The sequence below is a fragment of the Camelina sativa genome, chromosome 2, assembly GCF_000633955.1.
Source record: "Camelina sativa cultivar DH55 chromosome 2, Cs, whole genome shotgun sequence".
Classification (NCBI taxonomy): domain Eukaryota; kingdom Viridiplantae; phylum Streptophyta; class Magnoliopsida; order Brassicales; family Brassicaceae; genus Camelina; species Camelina sativa.
In genome coordinates, this window is record NC_025686.1 from 20,682,722 (window position 1) to 20,699,284 (window position 16,563).

General features: G+C 33.5%; 4 protein-coding genes across 5 annotated transcripts; 1 reads left to right on the plus strand and 3 right to left on the minus strand.

Annotated features, from left to right (window-relative positions):
• Positions 1,041–2,864, minus strand: LOC109127023 (putative F-box/LRR-repeat protein At5g41630). Its single transcript, XM_019231085.1, has 3 exons — positions 1,887–2,864; positions 1,598–1,744; positions 1,041–1,502 (listed from the first exon to the last, which is right to left on the minus strand). The coding sequence occupies exons 1-3, from the start codon at positions 2,862–2,864 to the stop codon at positions 1,041–1,043; spliced, it is 1,587 nt and encodes a 528-aa protein (XP_019086630.1).
• LOC104730578 (KAT8 regulatory NSL complex subunit 3-like) lies at positions 9,419–11,133 on the minus strand. Of its 2 annotated transcripts, none has more exons than XM_010449776.2 (7): positions 11,047–11,133; positions 10,682–10,820; positions 10,522–10,583; positions 10,295–10,430; positions 10,133–10,208; positions 9,995–10,060; positions 9,419–9,909 (listed from the first exon to the last, which is right to left on the minus strand). In XM_010449776.2, exons 2-7 carry the CDS (start codon positions 10,810–10,812, stop codon positions 9,691–9,693), a joined length of 690 nt encoding a protein of 229 aa, XP_010448078.1. In that variant the 5' UTR covers positions 10,813–10,820; positions 11,047–11,133; the 3' UTR covers positions 9,419–9,690. The 2 variants fall into 2 exon arrangements, with proteins under 2 accessions (XP_010448078.1, XP_010448070.1); XM_010449768.2 differs by having other exon boundaries at positions 10,682–10,856.
• LOC104754858 lies at positions 11,056–11,784 on the plus strand. Its single transcript, XM_019236314.1, has one exon. The coding sequence runs from the start codon at positions 11,079–11,081 to the stop codon at positions 11,592–11,594; it is 516 nt and encodes a 171-aa protein (XP_019091859.1). The 5' UTR covers positions 11,056–11,078; the 3' UTR covers positions 11,595–11,784.
• LOC104730568 (probable polygalacturonase) lies at positions 11,825–14,033 on the minus strand. The gene is made up of 5 exons (XM_010449757.2): positions 13,569–14,033; positions 13,081–13,201; positions 12,801–12,975; positions 12,643–12,713; positions 11,825–12,561 (listed from the first exon to the last, which is right to left on the minus strand). Exons 1-5 carry the CDS (start codon positions 13,908–13,910, stop codon positions 11,924–11,926), a joined length of 1,347 nt encoding a protein of 448 aa, XP_010448059.1. The 5' UTR covers positions 13,911–14,033; the 3' UTR covers positions 11,825–11,923.

Consider the following 16,563-nt stretch of genomic DNA (forward strand, 5'->3'; position numbering starts at 1 on the left):
TCTTTGTGTGTCAAGTCTCCACATTTATCTCTCAAGAGTGACATAAATAAATCAATTTATTTGAACAGTAATGTGACTCCAAAAACAAAAAGTACAATTCACCTTTCAATATAAATTTAATTTTCCAATTTTAAATTAAAAACAGTAATGTGACCATAGTAACTTAATGAGACCTCCACTACAACTTTCAAAAATGTTACTTACCAAAAAAAAAAAACACTTTTAATTTGTTATATATTGTGAAAGTTTATAAGCAGATTATAAAACAGAATTCTGTAAAATACAAAATAGTTCAAAATATCCTTCTTATTTATTGTATTATTTTTTTATTCAAAACTTTTCAAATATATTCAGTTGCATTTGAGATTTAGGATTAACAAATATCTTTTGAAATTAAAAATAATTAAAAATTTCTGATTTCATCTACAACGCACACATGATTGTACCATGCAAATGCAAGCAAAATAAAATACAACTACAAAGAAACACTTGGGACGTCTAAGTGTCTAACACATTACACAGACATACATTACATATATGATATATTTATCTTCACTTTTTAATTATATAGTTGATTTCAGATCAGAGAGCTCGACTACAGACAGAGGAATGAGCAAAAGAAAGACTCAAAAAATAAAACTCATTGCAAAAAAGAACTATCATGTAAATGCTGCCACAAAATTTGACGGCATTAACCATTTGGAGTTGAAAAAAGCTATATATAGTGGATGGTGAAGTCAAGCAAATCTAGTCTATCATTTGGTTTGCTAACTTTTTTCAACATACACGCAGAAAATATATAGTCAAAACAAAAGATGATATTACCATAAGCCAAAAGGGGAAACCATATATTAAACACAAGAGTCTTTAAGGGAAATAAAACCAAAACAAAAAAAAAAAAAGAGAGAGAGAAAAGAAAAGAGAGTTGTCAAATAAAGAAACAAACGGCATAAGCAAAGAGAATCATAGGATCTTTCAGCAACTACACAAACTTGTAGCTTGAAAAAAAAGATCTTCTAAAGACAAGGACCACGGCCCATTTAGTCGGAAGTATTATATGATAGGCTGAGGTTATCAGAGAATACTTGGATTTTGCAGTTGGGTGAAGCTACTTTGGGAAGATTCTGAAGTTTCTTGAATACTTTCATCATTACATCTTCTTCATTTGATAAAAGAAAGCGCATTTTCACTTGCTCAAGATTCGGCATTGTCTCTAGGAAGTACTTGACATACTCTATCTTCTCCCTTAAGCAATGAACAAGTCCACCATTTTCATCATCATCGTCATCGTCTGATAAGGTCGTGAGCATGCGTACTATGTTATTATCATCTTCGTCGTCATCATTGTCATCAAGAATTTCACCAAAGTTAAGTATCTCTATAACCTTGACCGGACTTGATGACAGGCAAGTACGAGCAACCACTTCCGTATACTCAATAAAACACTTGCATAAGCACCCGTCCTCATCCTCACATCTTTCTGTGTATATATGATGCAGTCCCTGAAACAAAACAAAAAAGGAAATAGTTTTAAAATCTAAATGTGTGTTGAGCAACGTGGCATGGTTGTTGATATAAAGGATTGTGTATATGGTACTTTGAAGACGAGGGTTTCTAGATTTGGACAACTCTTGAGTAAAGCTGGCAATGGTTTCCATAGTACTTCGGTTTCTGGTTTAGTCTCGATAGTTAAACGAGTGAGGCTGTTGAATATTGGTATTGTATCACGGCAGCAACCAAGTACCTGAAAAAAAACAAAATAGAAAAACAAATCAACTCAAGCCTTATATATTGCTACGACTAATCAATATCCAGGTTGTTTTTATTTCTGATTCTGAGTAGCATTATATTAACAAAAGGTTAAGAGAAAGATGAATGGAACTGACCTGAAGCATGTCAGGAGTCAAGTGGAGGATCTTGACATTGAGTATTCCGTTGAGAAAATTTGTTACATTAGACTTTTCACTGGATATCAAATAATTCTCACATTCATACCATTGGAAATAGGACTGGTCTGGTGTAAGTCGAAGTCCGATGGTAGCTTCAACAAGCGAACCAAAACTCACTTGTTGATACCTATCCGCAATAGTATCAAAATATTCCATGTAGACCAGATTTGGATTATCAAATGACAAGGACACGGTTTTGTTAGCATCATCATATTGTTCATAGCGACAAAATTTGAGTCTCTTGAGGGTTGGGATAGATATGAACACAACATCATGTTCCAAATACTTAGTCCACATCAAATTAGTCAGCACTAATTCTTCGAGCGCATGACAGCCAGAGAGAAGCTTGTTAAACATACTCGTTGCTATCTTGAAATAATTAAGATGGAGAGTCTTAAGCTTCGGAAGAGAAACATCACCTTTCACACTAATGTTGACGCCATGTTCAAATATGATTGTCAGCCTAACCAGTGTCTTGCTTACAAACATCTCTGGAGGCAGAGGATTAAATTTCGGGTACTCAAAATTTTCCCAATGCGAAGACATGCTTAGATGAATATCTGATACACCACGTCTCAACACTTTTGGTACCCAATCCAGCACCCACAGTTCATTGACAACATCACTACCTACAAGTTGGAATCTCTTGATCGGAGCATTCCCTTGCAAAGCCAATACACGATCCACAAAATGCATAAAACTTGTACCATTCGTTCTCTTTTCTTCATAACTCATTGGGGGGTTGCGACAGTTGGAGTCATCTAAGTCAAGACTTGGTACATCAACAAACAGAGGCTTCCACTTTTTGGCAAGAACAGAAGTCGAAACAGCTTCTTTTGTTGGAAGAAAGGATAAGATGTGACATATCAGTGGGTCTGGTAAATCACTGATCCTATCCTTATTTTCCGATTCCATTTTCTGACACACCAATCAACACTTACAGTGAGGTCACAATACCACTTTGTACGTAATATCAGTTAAGAATTTTGTATGTTAAGTTTTGCTTTCTTAGACCATCTCCATTGCTTATACTATAGGTGTCTTAAAGCAATATTTTTAATATAATTTTAAGACTCCCAAGAGAAGAAAAGAGTGATTTAGGTCATCTTTATCAGTCATACTTGGTGAGTGTCTACTAATTTAAAAAAAAAATTAAGAAAAATAGGAAAGAGAGTGTGATAGTGTCTCTGCATAAATATATTAAGACACACTCAGACCCTATTTCGTGGTATTACCGATAAGACACACTCAGACCCTATTTCGTGGTATTACCGATGGGAATGGTTTTAGGAAGACGATAAAAACATCTCTTAAGACATTTCCTATCCACATGTCATTTTTTATTGGTTTTCATTTAATTACAATTCATCATTTATTTTTTAAATCTAAATAAAGACACTCCAGTTCTATCACCAATAAAGATACTCTTACGTATTAAATAAAATATGATTTTAAAAAATATTTAAAAAAAAAAATGCTTAGAAGATCCACCACAACCAAAAACTAGGATGGGATGATCAAATTATTTTTATATGATTAAAATGTTTTAGACAAGATATGATATAATTCATACCCAAAAATATGATATAATAGAAAAAACAGATATGAAGTCCGACTGCAAAAAAATAAAGTATTTGGAGCTCATAGATCCGGATTCGGATATATAGATTTAAAGTTACGATATACATATTCAGATCAGATCCGCTTTTATATAAAAATAATTCAATTATTTGTATACAAATTATATATATTTAATCAAAATAGTAGAATTGCTTAAAATATGACATATCACAAACACATAAACTATATCTTGAAAACCCATGCGTATTTTTAAGAAGCACTATGTCTTAAATATTTTTAAATTGTTTTAAAATATTTTTTATTAGATTTTATTTTAAAAAATAATTACAAGATTCATAGCTACTTTTGTCTGGATCTAGATACACGTGGATATTTGTGGATCCGAATCTCGGTAATTGTTTCACGGATCCGACAGATCCAAACTCGGGTATATCAAAATTTTAAAGTATCTACTATTTAATATATGCTCGGCCCTATTCAGAACCCAGAAAACAAAAACAAATATTTTAATTTGAGAATTTGAAAAAGTTCGATAATATGCGATTTTTACCTTTTTCAAGTCAAATACCGATACCCCTTCTCGAGATTATTGAGGACTTTTCTCGAACGCCTTCGCTATATCTTTTGGTTGTTTTGAAAAATACGGACAAGAAAATATAAGAGGCAGAGCAAATAGATTTAATTAAGATTATGTTTTAATTTGAAAATTTGAAGGAGTTAGATGATATGAGATTTTTATCTCTTTCGAGTAAAGTACTGATACCTCGTCTCGAGATTATTGAGAGTTTTTCTCGAACGCCGTCGCCATATCTTTTGGTTGTTTTACAAGACAAATGTAAGAAAAAATAAGAGGCGGAGCGAATAGATTTAATTAAGATTATGTTTAAGATTAGTAGAGGTGTATATTTATATAAGAGGAGCAAAAAAATTTGAGTTATAGGGTTTATTCATAAGATTTATTTCCTTACTTTGATAAGTCTTTCAAAACAATTATTTTGCATTGACTGGATATTTTTGTAAATACAGTACCTTGGTTTAATAAAATCTGGAAAAAATAACAAAAGATAAAATATTGAAATTTCATCAAAAATATTGTGAAAATATGTTGAATACATATTAATTCTGAAATTAAAACCTGAACATATTCTAATAATTATGTATATGAATAAATTTGTTAGAAATATTTTAAAAATAAAAAATAAATAAATAACATTAGTCAGAAATTTTTATTTTAAAGTTATTTGTATTAGGCAATCATTTTCAAAAAGGCCCCAGTTAATCATAACCAACTATTTCTTTTGACAATTGTTCTAAAAAGTGGGCTAGGCGGCCGTCTAGGCGCTAGGCACTCATCCAACGCCTAAACAACCACCTAGACCATCTAAAATCACATATGTTCTATTTTAATATATTCTCTAAGTTTAAATCTTTTTTTTGTTGGGAGCAAGGTGTCTTTGGTGGAGTCCATCTCCACTTCATTCGGAGTTAGCCGCGAATAATGTGGACTCTTTTGTCAGCGCTATGAAACGGATTGTGCTGAGCTAGTCGCGATGGTCCAAGCCCCTGAAGATTGGTTAGTGTTTTTTAACCTGTTGGATGAGTTCAGTCTGCTCAAGGAGTCGTTTCCACTCTTATCCCTCTCTCGGATTCCACGTGCGTCAAACTTGAAAACGGATTATCTTGTTCGTACTTCGCGTAAGATCTGCGAGACTTGTAAATAGCTAAGGGGAAAAATGTTTGTTTTGTTTTGTTTTTAGGATTATAAATAAAAATGCAAGAAAAAAACGATGAAAATTATAAGATTAAAAAACATTGGGTCATAGGGTATTTCAGAGATCAATGACTAATGAGAAAAAAAAAATTCAATAATTAAGAACTGTTCTAGAACATGAACACAATAATAGACTAACCCTCTATCAACGCATTAGAAGCTAAATTTTGACTATTAGTTTGCTAAACTTTCATTTGCAACCTCATAGCCAAATTTGCACAATCAAGTTCATAAAGTTCACAATACGTCCTAAAATTAACTTTCATTAACTTTTGCTGGCTAGAAATACATTGCTCAATTCATTAGTTCATGCATTCTATTGAATACTTTTGATGCATAGAAAAACCTAGAATCTAGAACAAGGTGATCAGTCCTATTCTAGCATTAAGAGCATCTGAATCAAAGAACCTAAAGATTAAGAACTCTAAATAACAATCAAAACATCAATGCATTGAATCCCCTAATTAGAACCCTAAAACCTAGTCCTGGGCGTTCGGGTATTCGGTTCGGTTCCAGATATATCCTGATATATCATGGTTTTTGTGGTTTTTAACCATGATATAAAGAGTCTTTTAGTGTCTTTTCATTTGTTTCTAGATTGTTTTTGAGTCTTTACAGGTTTTTAGCATGGAAGGAGCAAAATGGAGCAATTTGGATTGTTTTGGAGCATAAATCTTGAAGAATCAATTTGGTCTCGGATGAAAGCAGGAGCATCGACCGACACCAAGATAGGAGGCATCGATCGACACTCATCTCTGCCGACTCAAGACCCAAGTTTTGGAAAATTTACAAATCTGCCCCAAAGTTTTCCATATTTGCAACATAAGTCCCTGACGTGTTTTAGGACATATAAATAGTGTTTTTAGGTTTTCCAAACCCTCAAGTTTTATTCTATCAAGTTTTATTTTTCTGCAACCCTGTGAGATTTTGAGAGCTTTTGGGAGAGAGATCTGAACTGCTTTGAGAGAAGAATTCTTAAACTCCTTCCTTACTCTTTTAATTTCAATTGCTTATTATTCAGAATTATGTCTTGTTCTTCATTGATTATGTCTGAGTAGTTTGCTTGTTAGGTTTAGGGTTTTTCACAGGGATTTTATGAATTATTAGATCTGATTATTTAGGATTCTTTATCTTGCTAGATCTTCATCTTAGGTTGTTCTTCATATTAATCCTTGATTGGCCATCTAGAATTAATACCTTAGGAAAATAAATTGATATGAGAATATAATTGATTTTCCTGATAAAACCTTTTGATGAGCAAAATTATTTCTTGCAAAGAGATTTGATTTAATAATTTTGTGAACAATCTAAACCTGATTTTATTGCTGATTTTTAACCTAGAATTTTACAAAGAGATTTGGATTTTCTGGTTTTAAATTTAGATATTATTTGCAGTGAGAACTGATTTAATTTACAAAAGTGTTTAGAGTTCTAGATCTGTTCTTAATTGTTTGAATCCTAATTTATTGATTGATTTAATATTTCATAATTTCCTGAGAAATTCCCTAAGCCTAGCTTTTTGATCCATTGAATTTACAACAGTCTTTAATTTAATATTTTGCATTGCTTTTATTTTAATTTAATTTAATCTGTTTAGCATAATTGAAAAACTCTATAATTTATTGTGTAGTCTTGAGTCCTTGTGGAATTCGACCCCTAAGTACTGCATTGATCTCTTAATTTGAGAGAGTAGCTCTAGGGTTTAATTTGAGCATATCATATCCATTCGGTTCCGGATAGTTCGGATATAGAGGTTTAGGATCCATTCGGTTAATTTACTATTTCGGTTCGGGTTTGGTTCGGTTTCGGTTCCGGGTATCCAAAACAGTGTAATATATTTTTAAAAAAATATTATTTAAATAAAACTTGATTATAATTTAACAAATATATCTAAAAACTTCCAAATATTTGGTTTATTTAAAATATTTTGGTATTTTGGTCTAAATATATATGATATTGGTGTGGTTTTTTAGTTTAATTTTATTACGTTATATATTTTAACATGTATTAGAATGTCAAAACTTCAACGTGGTGCAGTGGCCACTTTGCACGGTCAAGTTTGCAGGGGACTCAAGTTCGATTCTTGGCTAAAACATAATTTTTATATGAGTTCGGTTTGATTCGGATAACCGAATGGATATCGGTTCGGTTCGGTTAATAACCGATATCTATGGGTAATTGAAACACTATCCAATCGGTTATTATCTACTAACCATACTCGAACCGGAACCGAAATTTCGGTTCGGTCCGTTCGGTTCCGGTTATTTGCCCAGGACTACTAAAACCTAATAAAGAGACTACTAACACATATTGAATTGAACAACACAAAGAGATAAAAGAAGACATAATAGACTAATGAAATGAAAATGAAAAGAGTTTAGAAATCTTCTCCAAAGGGTTGAAGATGATGAATCTCTAATCTCCTGAAATGGCTTGTAAAGGTATCAATTGCAGAAAAACTCAAAAATAGAACGTACTGCTAATTAGGCCTTTGAGGTATTTATACCCATTATTAAAATAAAAGAAATAATATAAAAATGAAAATAGAAAAAATCAGAAAAAATAAATAAGTTTCTGGATCGCATGTATAAAGAAAACAGACTTCACCAGACTTCTCCATACTTCAACAGACTTGCCTACATACTTCACCTGATTTTTGTACATATTACACCAGACTTCAGCCAAAGTGTCGAAGATGATGAATCTCTAATCTCCTGAAATGGCTTACAAAGGTATCAAATGCAGAAAAACTCGAAAAAATAGAACGTCCTGCTAATTAGGTCTTTGAGGTATTTATACCCATTATTAAAAATTTTAAAAAAAAAATAGAAAAAAATCAGAAAAAGAAATAAGTTTCTCAATTTCAGGTATAAAGACAACAGACTTCACCAGACTTCTCCATGCTTCAACAGACTTGTCTATAGACTTCATCAGACTTCTCCAGACTTCAGTAGACTTTTGTACAGACATCACCAGACTTCTTCAGACTTGTCTACAGACTTTACCAGACTTGTCTACAGATTTCCCTAGACTTCACTACAGCCTTCGCTAGAGTTGTCTACAAACTTCACCAGACTTCTCCAGACTTCTGATTTAGTTCAACTTAGAGATGTCCACAAGTCACTTCCTGCTTTTTTACTCCGGTTAAGCTCGAATCCAACCAAAAGACTCGAAATCTAGCATATCGTCTCCACACCTATTCACAACTCAAGAAAAGACCAATAAGACAAAAAGACGGACAAATATGGAACAAATGAGTCAAAACGAATACTAAATGAAGGAAAAACACCAAAAACACAATACATCACTTATCTCTGAAACTTCTTTTGTAAACACTATCCTTCCGGTTTGGGCTACCAACTGTGGGATTCTCTTTTAATTTAATGTTTGGTTGACTAAGTTTTAACTTTTAACTACGTATATTTAAATTTAAAATTTTTACATCCATATACATAATTATAAATATCTATATATTGTTGATACAAATTAAATAAATATTTATTTTCTAATTTTCGTTTATGATTGATTACTTTTATTTATCTAACATATATTTTTACATAATTTTTTGTCTATAACATTATACATATAATGTTTTATGTTGAAAAATGCCTAAATCTCCTAGACTCCGATTAGGCATTCTAAACATCAGGTGTTGGTCATCAATCAGTTACCGCCTACCACTTTCTTGAACATTCAGATACTTTATAGGATATAAGTATATCAATTCGTGAAATGTAATTTAGTAATCAACTATATTAAAATTTTATAGATTTGGATTAATAATATTTTATTAATTTATAGAGATTAATTTATCGATATATTAATTGGTTCGAAAAATCAGTTCAAGACCGGAAATTTGTGTTGAAACAAATTCATCGTAAACTTTGTCAAAATGTATTAATTCCATTTGAAATAAAATTTACTATTAACAAATACATTTTTGAAAGAAATATTAAAAATTTGTGATTTAGCTTCTTTTGTCATAAAAATCTATGATTTTGTTTCAAAATGCACAGAAGTAATTGGGAAATTATACAATATTGTACCATGTAAATGGAAAAGCATAAACAAACAACAATTGAGAAGAAACTAGGAGTCTTATTAATAATATATATGTTAATTAATGGGACAGTATCACACAAAGCCAAGATCGATGCTTAGTTGAAGGAGACTTCATAACTACATTAACTAACCAAAAACACTTGACTTTGGTGTAAAAGAAGTAGTAAAAAGAAATCTAAGAACTGCAGTTTACCATTAGAAATATAAAACTAAAGTTGGCACAAGATTGACAGCATTAGCCATTAGGAGTTGAATAAGCAATGTACTACAGGGCAGGCGAAGAAAATGTAGTTTATACCCACAAACCTGGTAAACCTTGACTACAAATTATGAGCTTTGAGCAAGAGATTTGGAGACAAAAGCGGCTATTGCTTTCAGAGCAACATCTTCGACTTCATCTTGTGTCAACCCCTTTGTTTCAAGGTGTTTCTTCCCAATCTTGAAGGAGTGATCTCCACCATCAATCACATGCAGCTCAGTCACAGCTTTCATTTCGTTACAAACAGCTTCAAGCTTATCCAGAGGACACATAGGATCTTTGCTACCCTTTAGACAATCCAAAATATCCAATCATTTCCTTAATCAATCCATGTGCAAAATAGAGTTTTGTTGCTTACGCATAGAAGAATACCTGAACAAACATCACTGGGACTCCCATTTCCAGCAAGGTCTCGTCTCTTATCACACCTTTAGCGCCCTAAGAAAACAACGTATATCATACAACTGGTCATTCATACACTATGGATAGTCATGGTCATTAAGTGCAAACCTTAAGTGGATATCCTAAACATATCACAGCTGAAACTGTAATATCTTCATTCACAGCTGAAACCATACAGCTTACCCTGCAAGTGATAATAAGGGTCACACTCAACACCGAAACGTAAAAAAAACGTGTGGGTGACTGGGAGGGGGAGAAACGAAATGGTACCTAGAACCCATTGATTTGCCAGCTAATATCAAAGGATGACCAGGGAATTTAGCAGCAGTTTCTTTAACAACATCCAAATGAAACTCAATCAATTTTTCAGCTTTAGGAGCAACTCCTCTTTTCCCACCAGCAAGATCTACGCATCAAGTCCGCAATCACTTTATGCTTACAAGTACCATCACTATTATCAAATTTAACGATTCAGACCAAAAAAAAAAATCACTTACAAGGGTAGTCAAATGTGACCACTTCAACAGCTGCTAATGACTTCTTTAACATTTCCTTCCATCTAAAGCAAACCCACCAACAAATATAGATAAAAATTCAAACCCAATATGTGTATGAATCACTCAGACACGAGTGAGCGATTAAACTCAGAAGAAGTACCTAATCATCCAGTCGGAAGAAGAGGGAGCACCGGCACCGTGAGCTAATACAACGACTGGCGAACATGGAATTTTTGATTTATCAGCACATGATTCTTGATACACCTTTCTTCTTTTCCTCCGTGAAGTCATGGAGAAACCTAGAAATCTCAGTCAGACGAACAGCCTCAAAATCCCTAAGAAAATGGGTGTACAGGATTTGAGTTTCTCGCGCCAAACTAATTGGGCCAATAAATAATGCTCAGTCCATTAATATTTGGGCTTCCAGACCAAAACAGGCTCAAACTTATTAAAAATACAATTTTTATCGACTTTTAAAAAAATAATTTTTGTTAATAAATAGTTAACACCGTTTATCATCGATACCTCATAGTTCAGAATTCCTTCTTCACACAACAATGGCCTCGCTCCCCGTTACCGTTACCGTCACCGTTCTTCTGTTCACGTTGGCTCTCTCCGTCGCTTCCTCCAAGCCGGGAAATGACATCAACGACGAACCCTTAACCACTGTATCAGCCGAACCCGACCCAGATTCCACAAAACCAACCCTTCCCGGATCCGACGAGGTCACAGTGCCGGTGAGTTTCGTCAATTTCCATCCGATCAACCGTCATTTTCCTAGACGTCCGTTAACGACGACGGAACCTTTCAAACGCCGTCCGTGCCACGAGCTGTGGGGACGTGGCCTTCAAATCTCTTACGGCAACGACATGATCTTGTCCGGCGAAGATGAGAAGGCAGCAGGTACAACAGACGTCGTCGTTGCGGATATCTCGGCGATTAAGATCTTAGTCGGCTCGGAGGAGGATGATGGGTCCAAGAAGGCGAAGGTGAAATTGGTAAAGCGCAAAGAAGAAGATGAGAGAGACTATTACAAGAGAAAGATTCGCAAGTTTCTCAACCATTTGGTCTGAATGAAGAAGATGAACAATTACAAGACTCGAGTTTGTGTTAGAATCTAAGATATGATTAAATAAATAGCATGCACTATGTTCATATGATCTGAAAATGCTGATGATGTATTTTGTTTATATATATCAGTATCAGTAGAAGATGTTTTTGTAAACCTTTTTATTCTATAGATTGATGATACCAGTCTATATAGATTAATCGTCCCAAGTGTTGTTGACTGCAGAGGTATATGTGGCAATGGTGATGAAAGAAGATAGAATGAATAACTGATTTGATTGTGAATATTACAATAACTTACATTACTCTACATGGTCTCTTAGCTTTTGGAGTGTTAAGATTGGTTTTCGCAGGAACCACCTTGTTGGGTGGTTGCGGTTAGCTCAGGGCAAGGCGTGGGGTTGACCTTGTGGGCGGCTCCTACGACATCTGAGCATTTCCATGTTGGAGGACTTTTTGTTCCGGTGAGTGTAACATTGGAGAAGCAGAGATTGGTGAAAGGTGAATCTTTTAATCCCTGGATCATGCCAGCACGCTCTACTTTGATTCCCCATACGTTCTTGATCGTTATGCCTCTTACAACGGGAAGAGCGGTCAGGTTGAATTTATCGTCTGGGTGATCTCCGGTGTCGCCAGAGATCTTAATCCCGGTTCGAACATTTTCCATGTAAACCCCAGAGATTGTGATTCCCTGGATGCTTCCTCCTCGGCCAGTGTTTGTCTTGATGTGGATGCCGATCCCCGAATTGTACAGAGTGATGTTTTCCACCGTGATATTTTGGATTCCGCCAGAGGTTTCGCTTCCGATGGCTATTCCAGCGAATCGTGAAGATCCGGTGATGCGGCGAATGGTGATATCTCGGCTTGAACGGTTGTAGGCAATGCCATACTCGTCCCAACCGCTCTTCACCGCAACAAGGTCATCACCAGTAGACATGTAGGAATCTTCTATACAGACGTTAGAGCTTGAATCTGTGGCAATTAGTTAGCACATCAGTCATGATTTGAAACGAAAGAAAAATGTGATCAAGTGCAAGGGAAACTGATAAAAACCTGGATCAATTCCATCGGTGTTGTAGGAATCAGTTGGAGCAAGAATGGTAACGTGATGAACAACAACACCACTGTAAGAAAAGAGGTAGTAAGTACTAATCACCAAGTGCATATTCAAGTTCATGAGAGATGCTTACAAAGAGAGAAAGATTGCAAACCTGCAATAAACCGGATGAACTGTCCAGAAAGGGGAGTTCTGAAGAACAACATGAGAGATGACGATGTTTGTTGAGTTCTTGAATTCAATGAGTCCCGGTCTTGTAAACTTCAGAGTTCTACTTCTATACATGTTCCACCAAGGTTCTCCTTGGCCATCAATCGTCCCATTTCTGCCTAGCAAACGGCATTAACACACAAACGAGTTCTCATTTTCAGCAACAAAACAATCTGATTTCAGAAGTTACATTTTCGACATTCTAAGCTGACGACCAACCTCACCTGTAATAACAACATCATTGAGTCCGTCTCCATGGATAAAGCTGATATATCTTCGTCCAGGGCGCTCTCGTCCTCTTCCATAAGACGGCAAAGGATCGGTCAAAGGCCATTTCTCCGTATCCTAAAAATAATAAAAACAAGCATTTTTCAGAAAGGCAATTCTATCCAATTCCAAATACAATCATGTATAGCAATGTTACAATGTTTTGACTCTTGAACCGGAGATATCAATATTAAAGATGGAACCACAGTAAAGAAGCTAATCTTCAAATAAACAAGATATACAATGATACAACAACAAGATCAAACAAACTACCTAAGAAAACTCAAAACCTTAATGCATATTTACAATGATACACACCTAAACGTAAATCCCCAAATACAATCACAGTTTCAAGATCAAACATCATTAGAGAACAATCAAACCAAACAATTCCACTGAATCAAGTATCTTCATAAGGTTAATTCGATTAAGAGCAATCACTCACCTGAAGGGCTTTAATAACCGCACCATCGGCGAGGTATAGAGTCATGTGACTCGTGAGATTGAAGCTCTGAGTCAGATACACACCACGAGGCACATACACAAGCGTTCCATTGCTACTGTTGGAGTTCCTTATCCGATCAATCGCCGCATTGAATGCGTTGGTGTTCAGGGTCTTTCCGTCACCGACAGCGCCAAAATCAGAAATCGATAACATCGCGGTCCTGTGTTTCATCGGGACTATACCAGAACACGTAATCGGAGTTCCGAGCGAGAGATGGTGACGCAAAACAGCAGAGAGGAAGAAGAGTACGAAAACAGAGATCGGAGGTCGAGAAATCTTCATATCTGAGATGAGAGCCTTTGCTAGTGTGAAAGAAGAAAGAGAGAGTAAAAAAGATCTAGCAGCTATAGCCTATAGGGAGAGAGAGAGAGAGAGAGAGAGAGAGTCAAAGCAAGAATTAATTAATGGCAAGGACAAGGAAGAAGAAAGCAAAAAAAAAACAGAGGGGATTAGAGGGGATTGTTAATTTACGTTATTCTCCTTCGGTTAGCTTTAAAGTTTAAATGGTCTGATAAGTAAATTTCGAATCTTTGGTAATTTAAATATCTTATAATATCAACTAATAAAGGACTAAATCTAATTTAACCAACCAACTAACCAAGGTTACCAAGGTTAGAAGCCTTTTTAGCCTTGAACCTATAAAAAAAAAAAAAAAAAAAAACCCCTTTAGGAAAGCTTTGTCTTTTTAGGGAAATAGTCAATTTAGTTTTGTTGGTTGACACTTTGGTTTTGGTTTACAAAGAAAAAAAAAAGGAACTTAAATTTACAATCCTTAATAGTTTTATTTCATGATAAATGATTTTCTAGAACTATATTATTTGTTACTAGGTAGTTGTATTATCATTACAATAGGAAGTGATCAAAAATCTTCTAATAATGATGTAAAAGATGATAAAAAAAAAATTATATTATTTTTTATAACATAGATGTCATTTTTTTTAAAAATATTTAATATAAATTTTGTTAAAGAAATATAAAACTAATATCATAAAGTAATGAAAATATCAATTGTCAAATTGTTTTGTAAGGATATATCTGATTTTTTTTTTTTAATTTGTTTGAAAATTATCATAATGATATTTATTGTGGAATGAAATGAAGAACCGATAATAGTCTTTTTATTATTAATTTTATCTTTTACAAAGTAAAATGATAAAGTGGATTAAATTTATATTTCTGAATAATATATTTTCATATTATTCTAAAGATAATACAAAATATGTATGAAAGATCTACAATAAATACTTTAAATTTTTTTAGCAATTCAAAACCATACTTTTATGAACAACTATTGTCAAAGGCAAGGCTTGACAATAACTTGTTGTTATAATTATAGTCCTCAACATCATTAAAAATCGTTTAGTGATTATGGAAAATATAAGTCTCAATCCAAAACCTTAGCAAATTTGAAAATTAATTTGCAAGCACTTGGCATTTAGATTTTAGTAATTTATGATCAATTTCTGTTCATATATCTTTGTTGCTTAGGTGTTTGTAACACTTTCTTGAGAAAGTATATGTGATTTTTTTCTCAGATTTTGTGCTAGTATACATCCCCATTCAAACTAAACAAATCACTTTTTTTTCATCATTATCAATTTACTAGTTTCTTGGTTAATTTACTACATTCAGATCAAAATGACAAGAATGTTATGTGCCGAAAAAAGAAGAAGACAAGAATGGTATGTTAGCTATACTGTCTCCACCTCTTTCATCACCACCATTACATAAACTAGAGATGAGTAAGTATTAATTTCTCTCATCCATGCTTTTTATTTATGAACAAACATTATAGAAATTAATATTAAAATTTTCCAGATCAAGATTTTCGTCTATCAGTTATAGTAAGTTCAGCTATAGTATTGGCATATGAAACTAGATCCTCCTTTCCGGGCAGAGGCACTCAGGTTAAATGTTGAAACCAATCAGAAGGTTTACAATAATAGCAAATTGGTTGACTTGATTAGATTTGTAAGAAATATTCTTTCTCATGTCCGTCAAAATAATTCTGCTATACAGGTTCATCAATTTTGTAACTTTTTTATTAGCTCTCATCATGCAAAGACTTCTCAAGAAAATAAGAAATCTAGGTAATAATCAGATGAGATTTTGAAAACCAAGGTTTTCATATGCAATTGGAGATGCTAGAAGTTGTTATGAAAAGGTATAAAACGATATAAAAAACATAAGAAAAATCTATTATATTTTAAAGTTTTATCAGTATAGAAATACAAGGTTGATAAATGAAAAAAAAAAAATACTTACAAAATTTACCTTTTCAGAATTACAACACAAGTATTAGTTGACTATGAATACTCTCTGCTAATAACATTTTTAGTCCATAAGCCAAAATTATGTGTGGTGGTTAGAGTTGAATCAAAACTTCATATAGGCTAATAGATCGATCACTTAAAAAAAATAGGATTTTTGAATTATTACATTTTCTATTAACCCAATTATTAGAAAATACTCTCTCTATTCTTTCTTAATTTAATTTACAGGAAATATTGTTACAAAAAGATACATTTCAAAAACTTTTTCTGCATTTATTTAGTTATTAATGATGGATTATAAATTTTGAAAATAATTAAATATTATTGATTTAGAATTATAAATATTTATTAATAAAAATTATGTATTTCTTATCAGTTTAATTTCATCTTAATATATGTGAAAATTTTTTAAATAAATGAATAAAGATCAAAGCTAAACCGTAAATGTTCGGTAACCAAACCGTGTTCCAAAATTGGTTTTATGTTTTACTGCTTTTAACGTAAGAAAATAAAAAGAAACTTAGAAAGTGTTAAAACAAAAAGAGAAGTTGACTTCTCGTTGACTTCTCTCTCTGGTTCGGTTTCCAATGCAGAGTCGCTGGTTCTTCAATGGCCGTGCTTCCGCCCTGAATCCGCTGCTTCCCGCCGCTGGTGGTAACCTC

Bases quoted from the DNA above. Each gene is read 5' to 3' on its own strand.
- LOC104730568 (XM_010449757.2), bottom strand. From the start codon at position 13,910: ATGAAGATTTCTCGACCTCCGATCTCTGTTTTCGTACTCTTCTTCCTC. The intron at 12,714-12,800 runs GTTTGCAATCTT...CTTTTCTTACAG, and splicing joins GTTCATCCGGTTTATTGCAG to TGGTGTTGTTGTTCATCACG. The intron at 12,562-12,642 runs GTTTTTATCAGT...TAATTGCCACAG, and splicing joins CACCGATGGAATTGATCCAG to ATTCAAGCTCTAACGTCTGT.
- LOC109127023 (XM_019231085.1), bottom strand. From the start codon at position 2,864: ATGGAATCGGAAAATAAGGATAGGATCAGTGATTTACCAGACCCACTG. The intron at 1,745-1,886 runs GTCAGTTCCATT...GTTTTTTTTCAG, and splicing joins TGACTCCTGACATGCTTCAG to GTACTTGGTTGCTGCCGTGA. The intron at 1,503-1,597 runs GTACCATATACA...GTTTTGTTTCAG, and splicing joins TAGAAACCCTCGTCTTCAAA to GGACTGCATCATATATACAC.
- LOC104754858 (XM_019236314.1), top strand. From the start codon at position 11,079: ATGGCCTCGCTCCCCGTTACCGTTACCGTCACCGTTCTTCTGTTCACG.
- LOC104730578 (XM_010449776.2), bottom strand. From the start codon at position 10,812: ATGACTTCACGGAGGAAAAGAAGAAAGGTGTATCAAGAATCATGTGCT. The intron at 10,209-10,294 runs GTACCATTTCGT...TATCACTTGCAG, and splicing joins GGCAAATCAATGGGTTCTAG to GGTAAGCTGTATGGTTTCAG. The intron at 9,910-9,994 runs GTATTCTTCTAT...GATTGTCTAAAG, and splicing joins TCCCAGTGATGTTTGTTCAG to GGTAGCAAAGATCCTATGTG.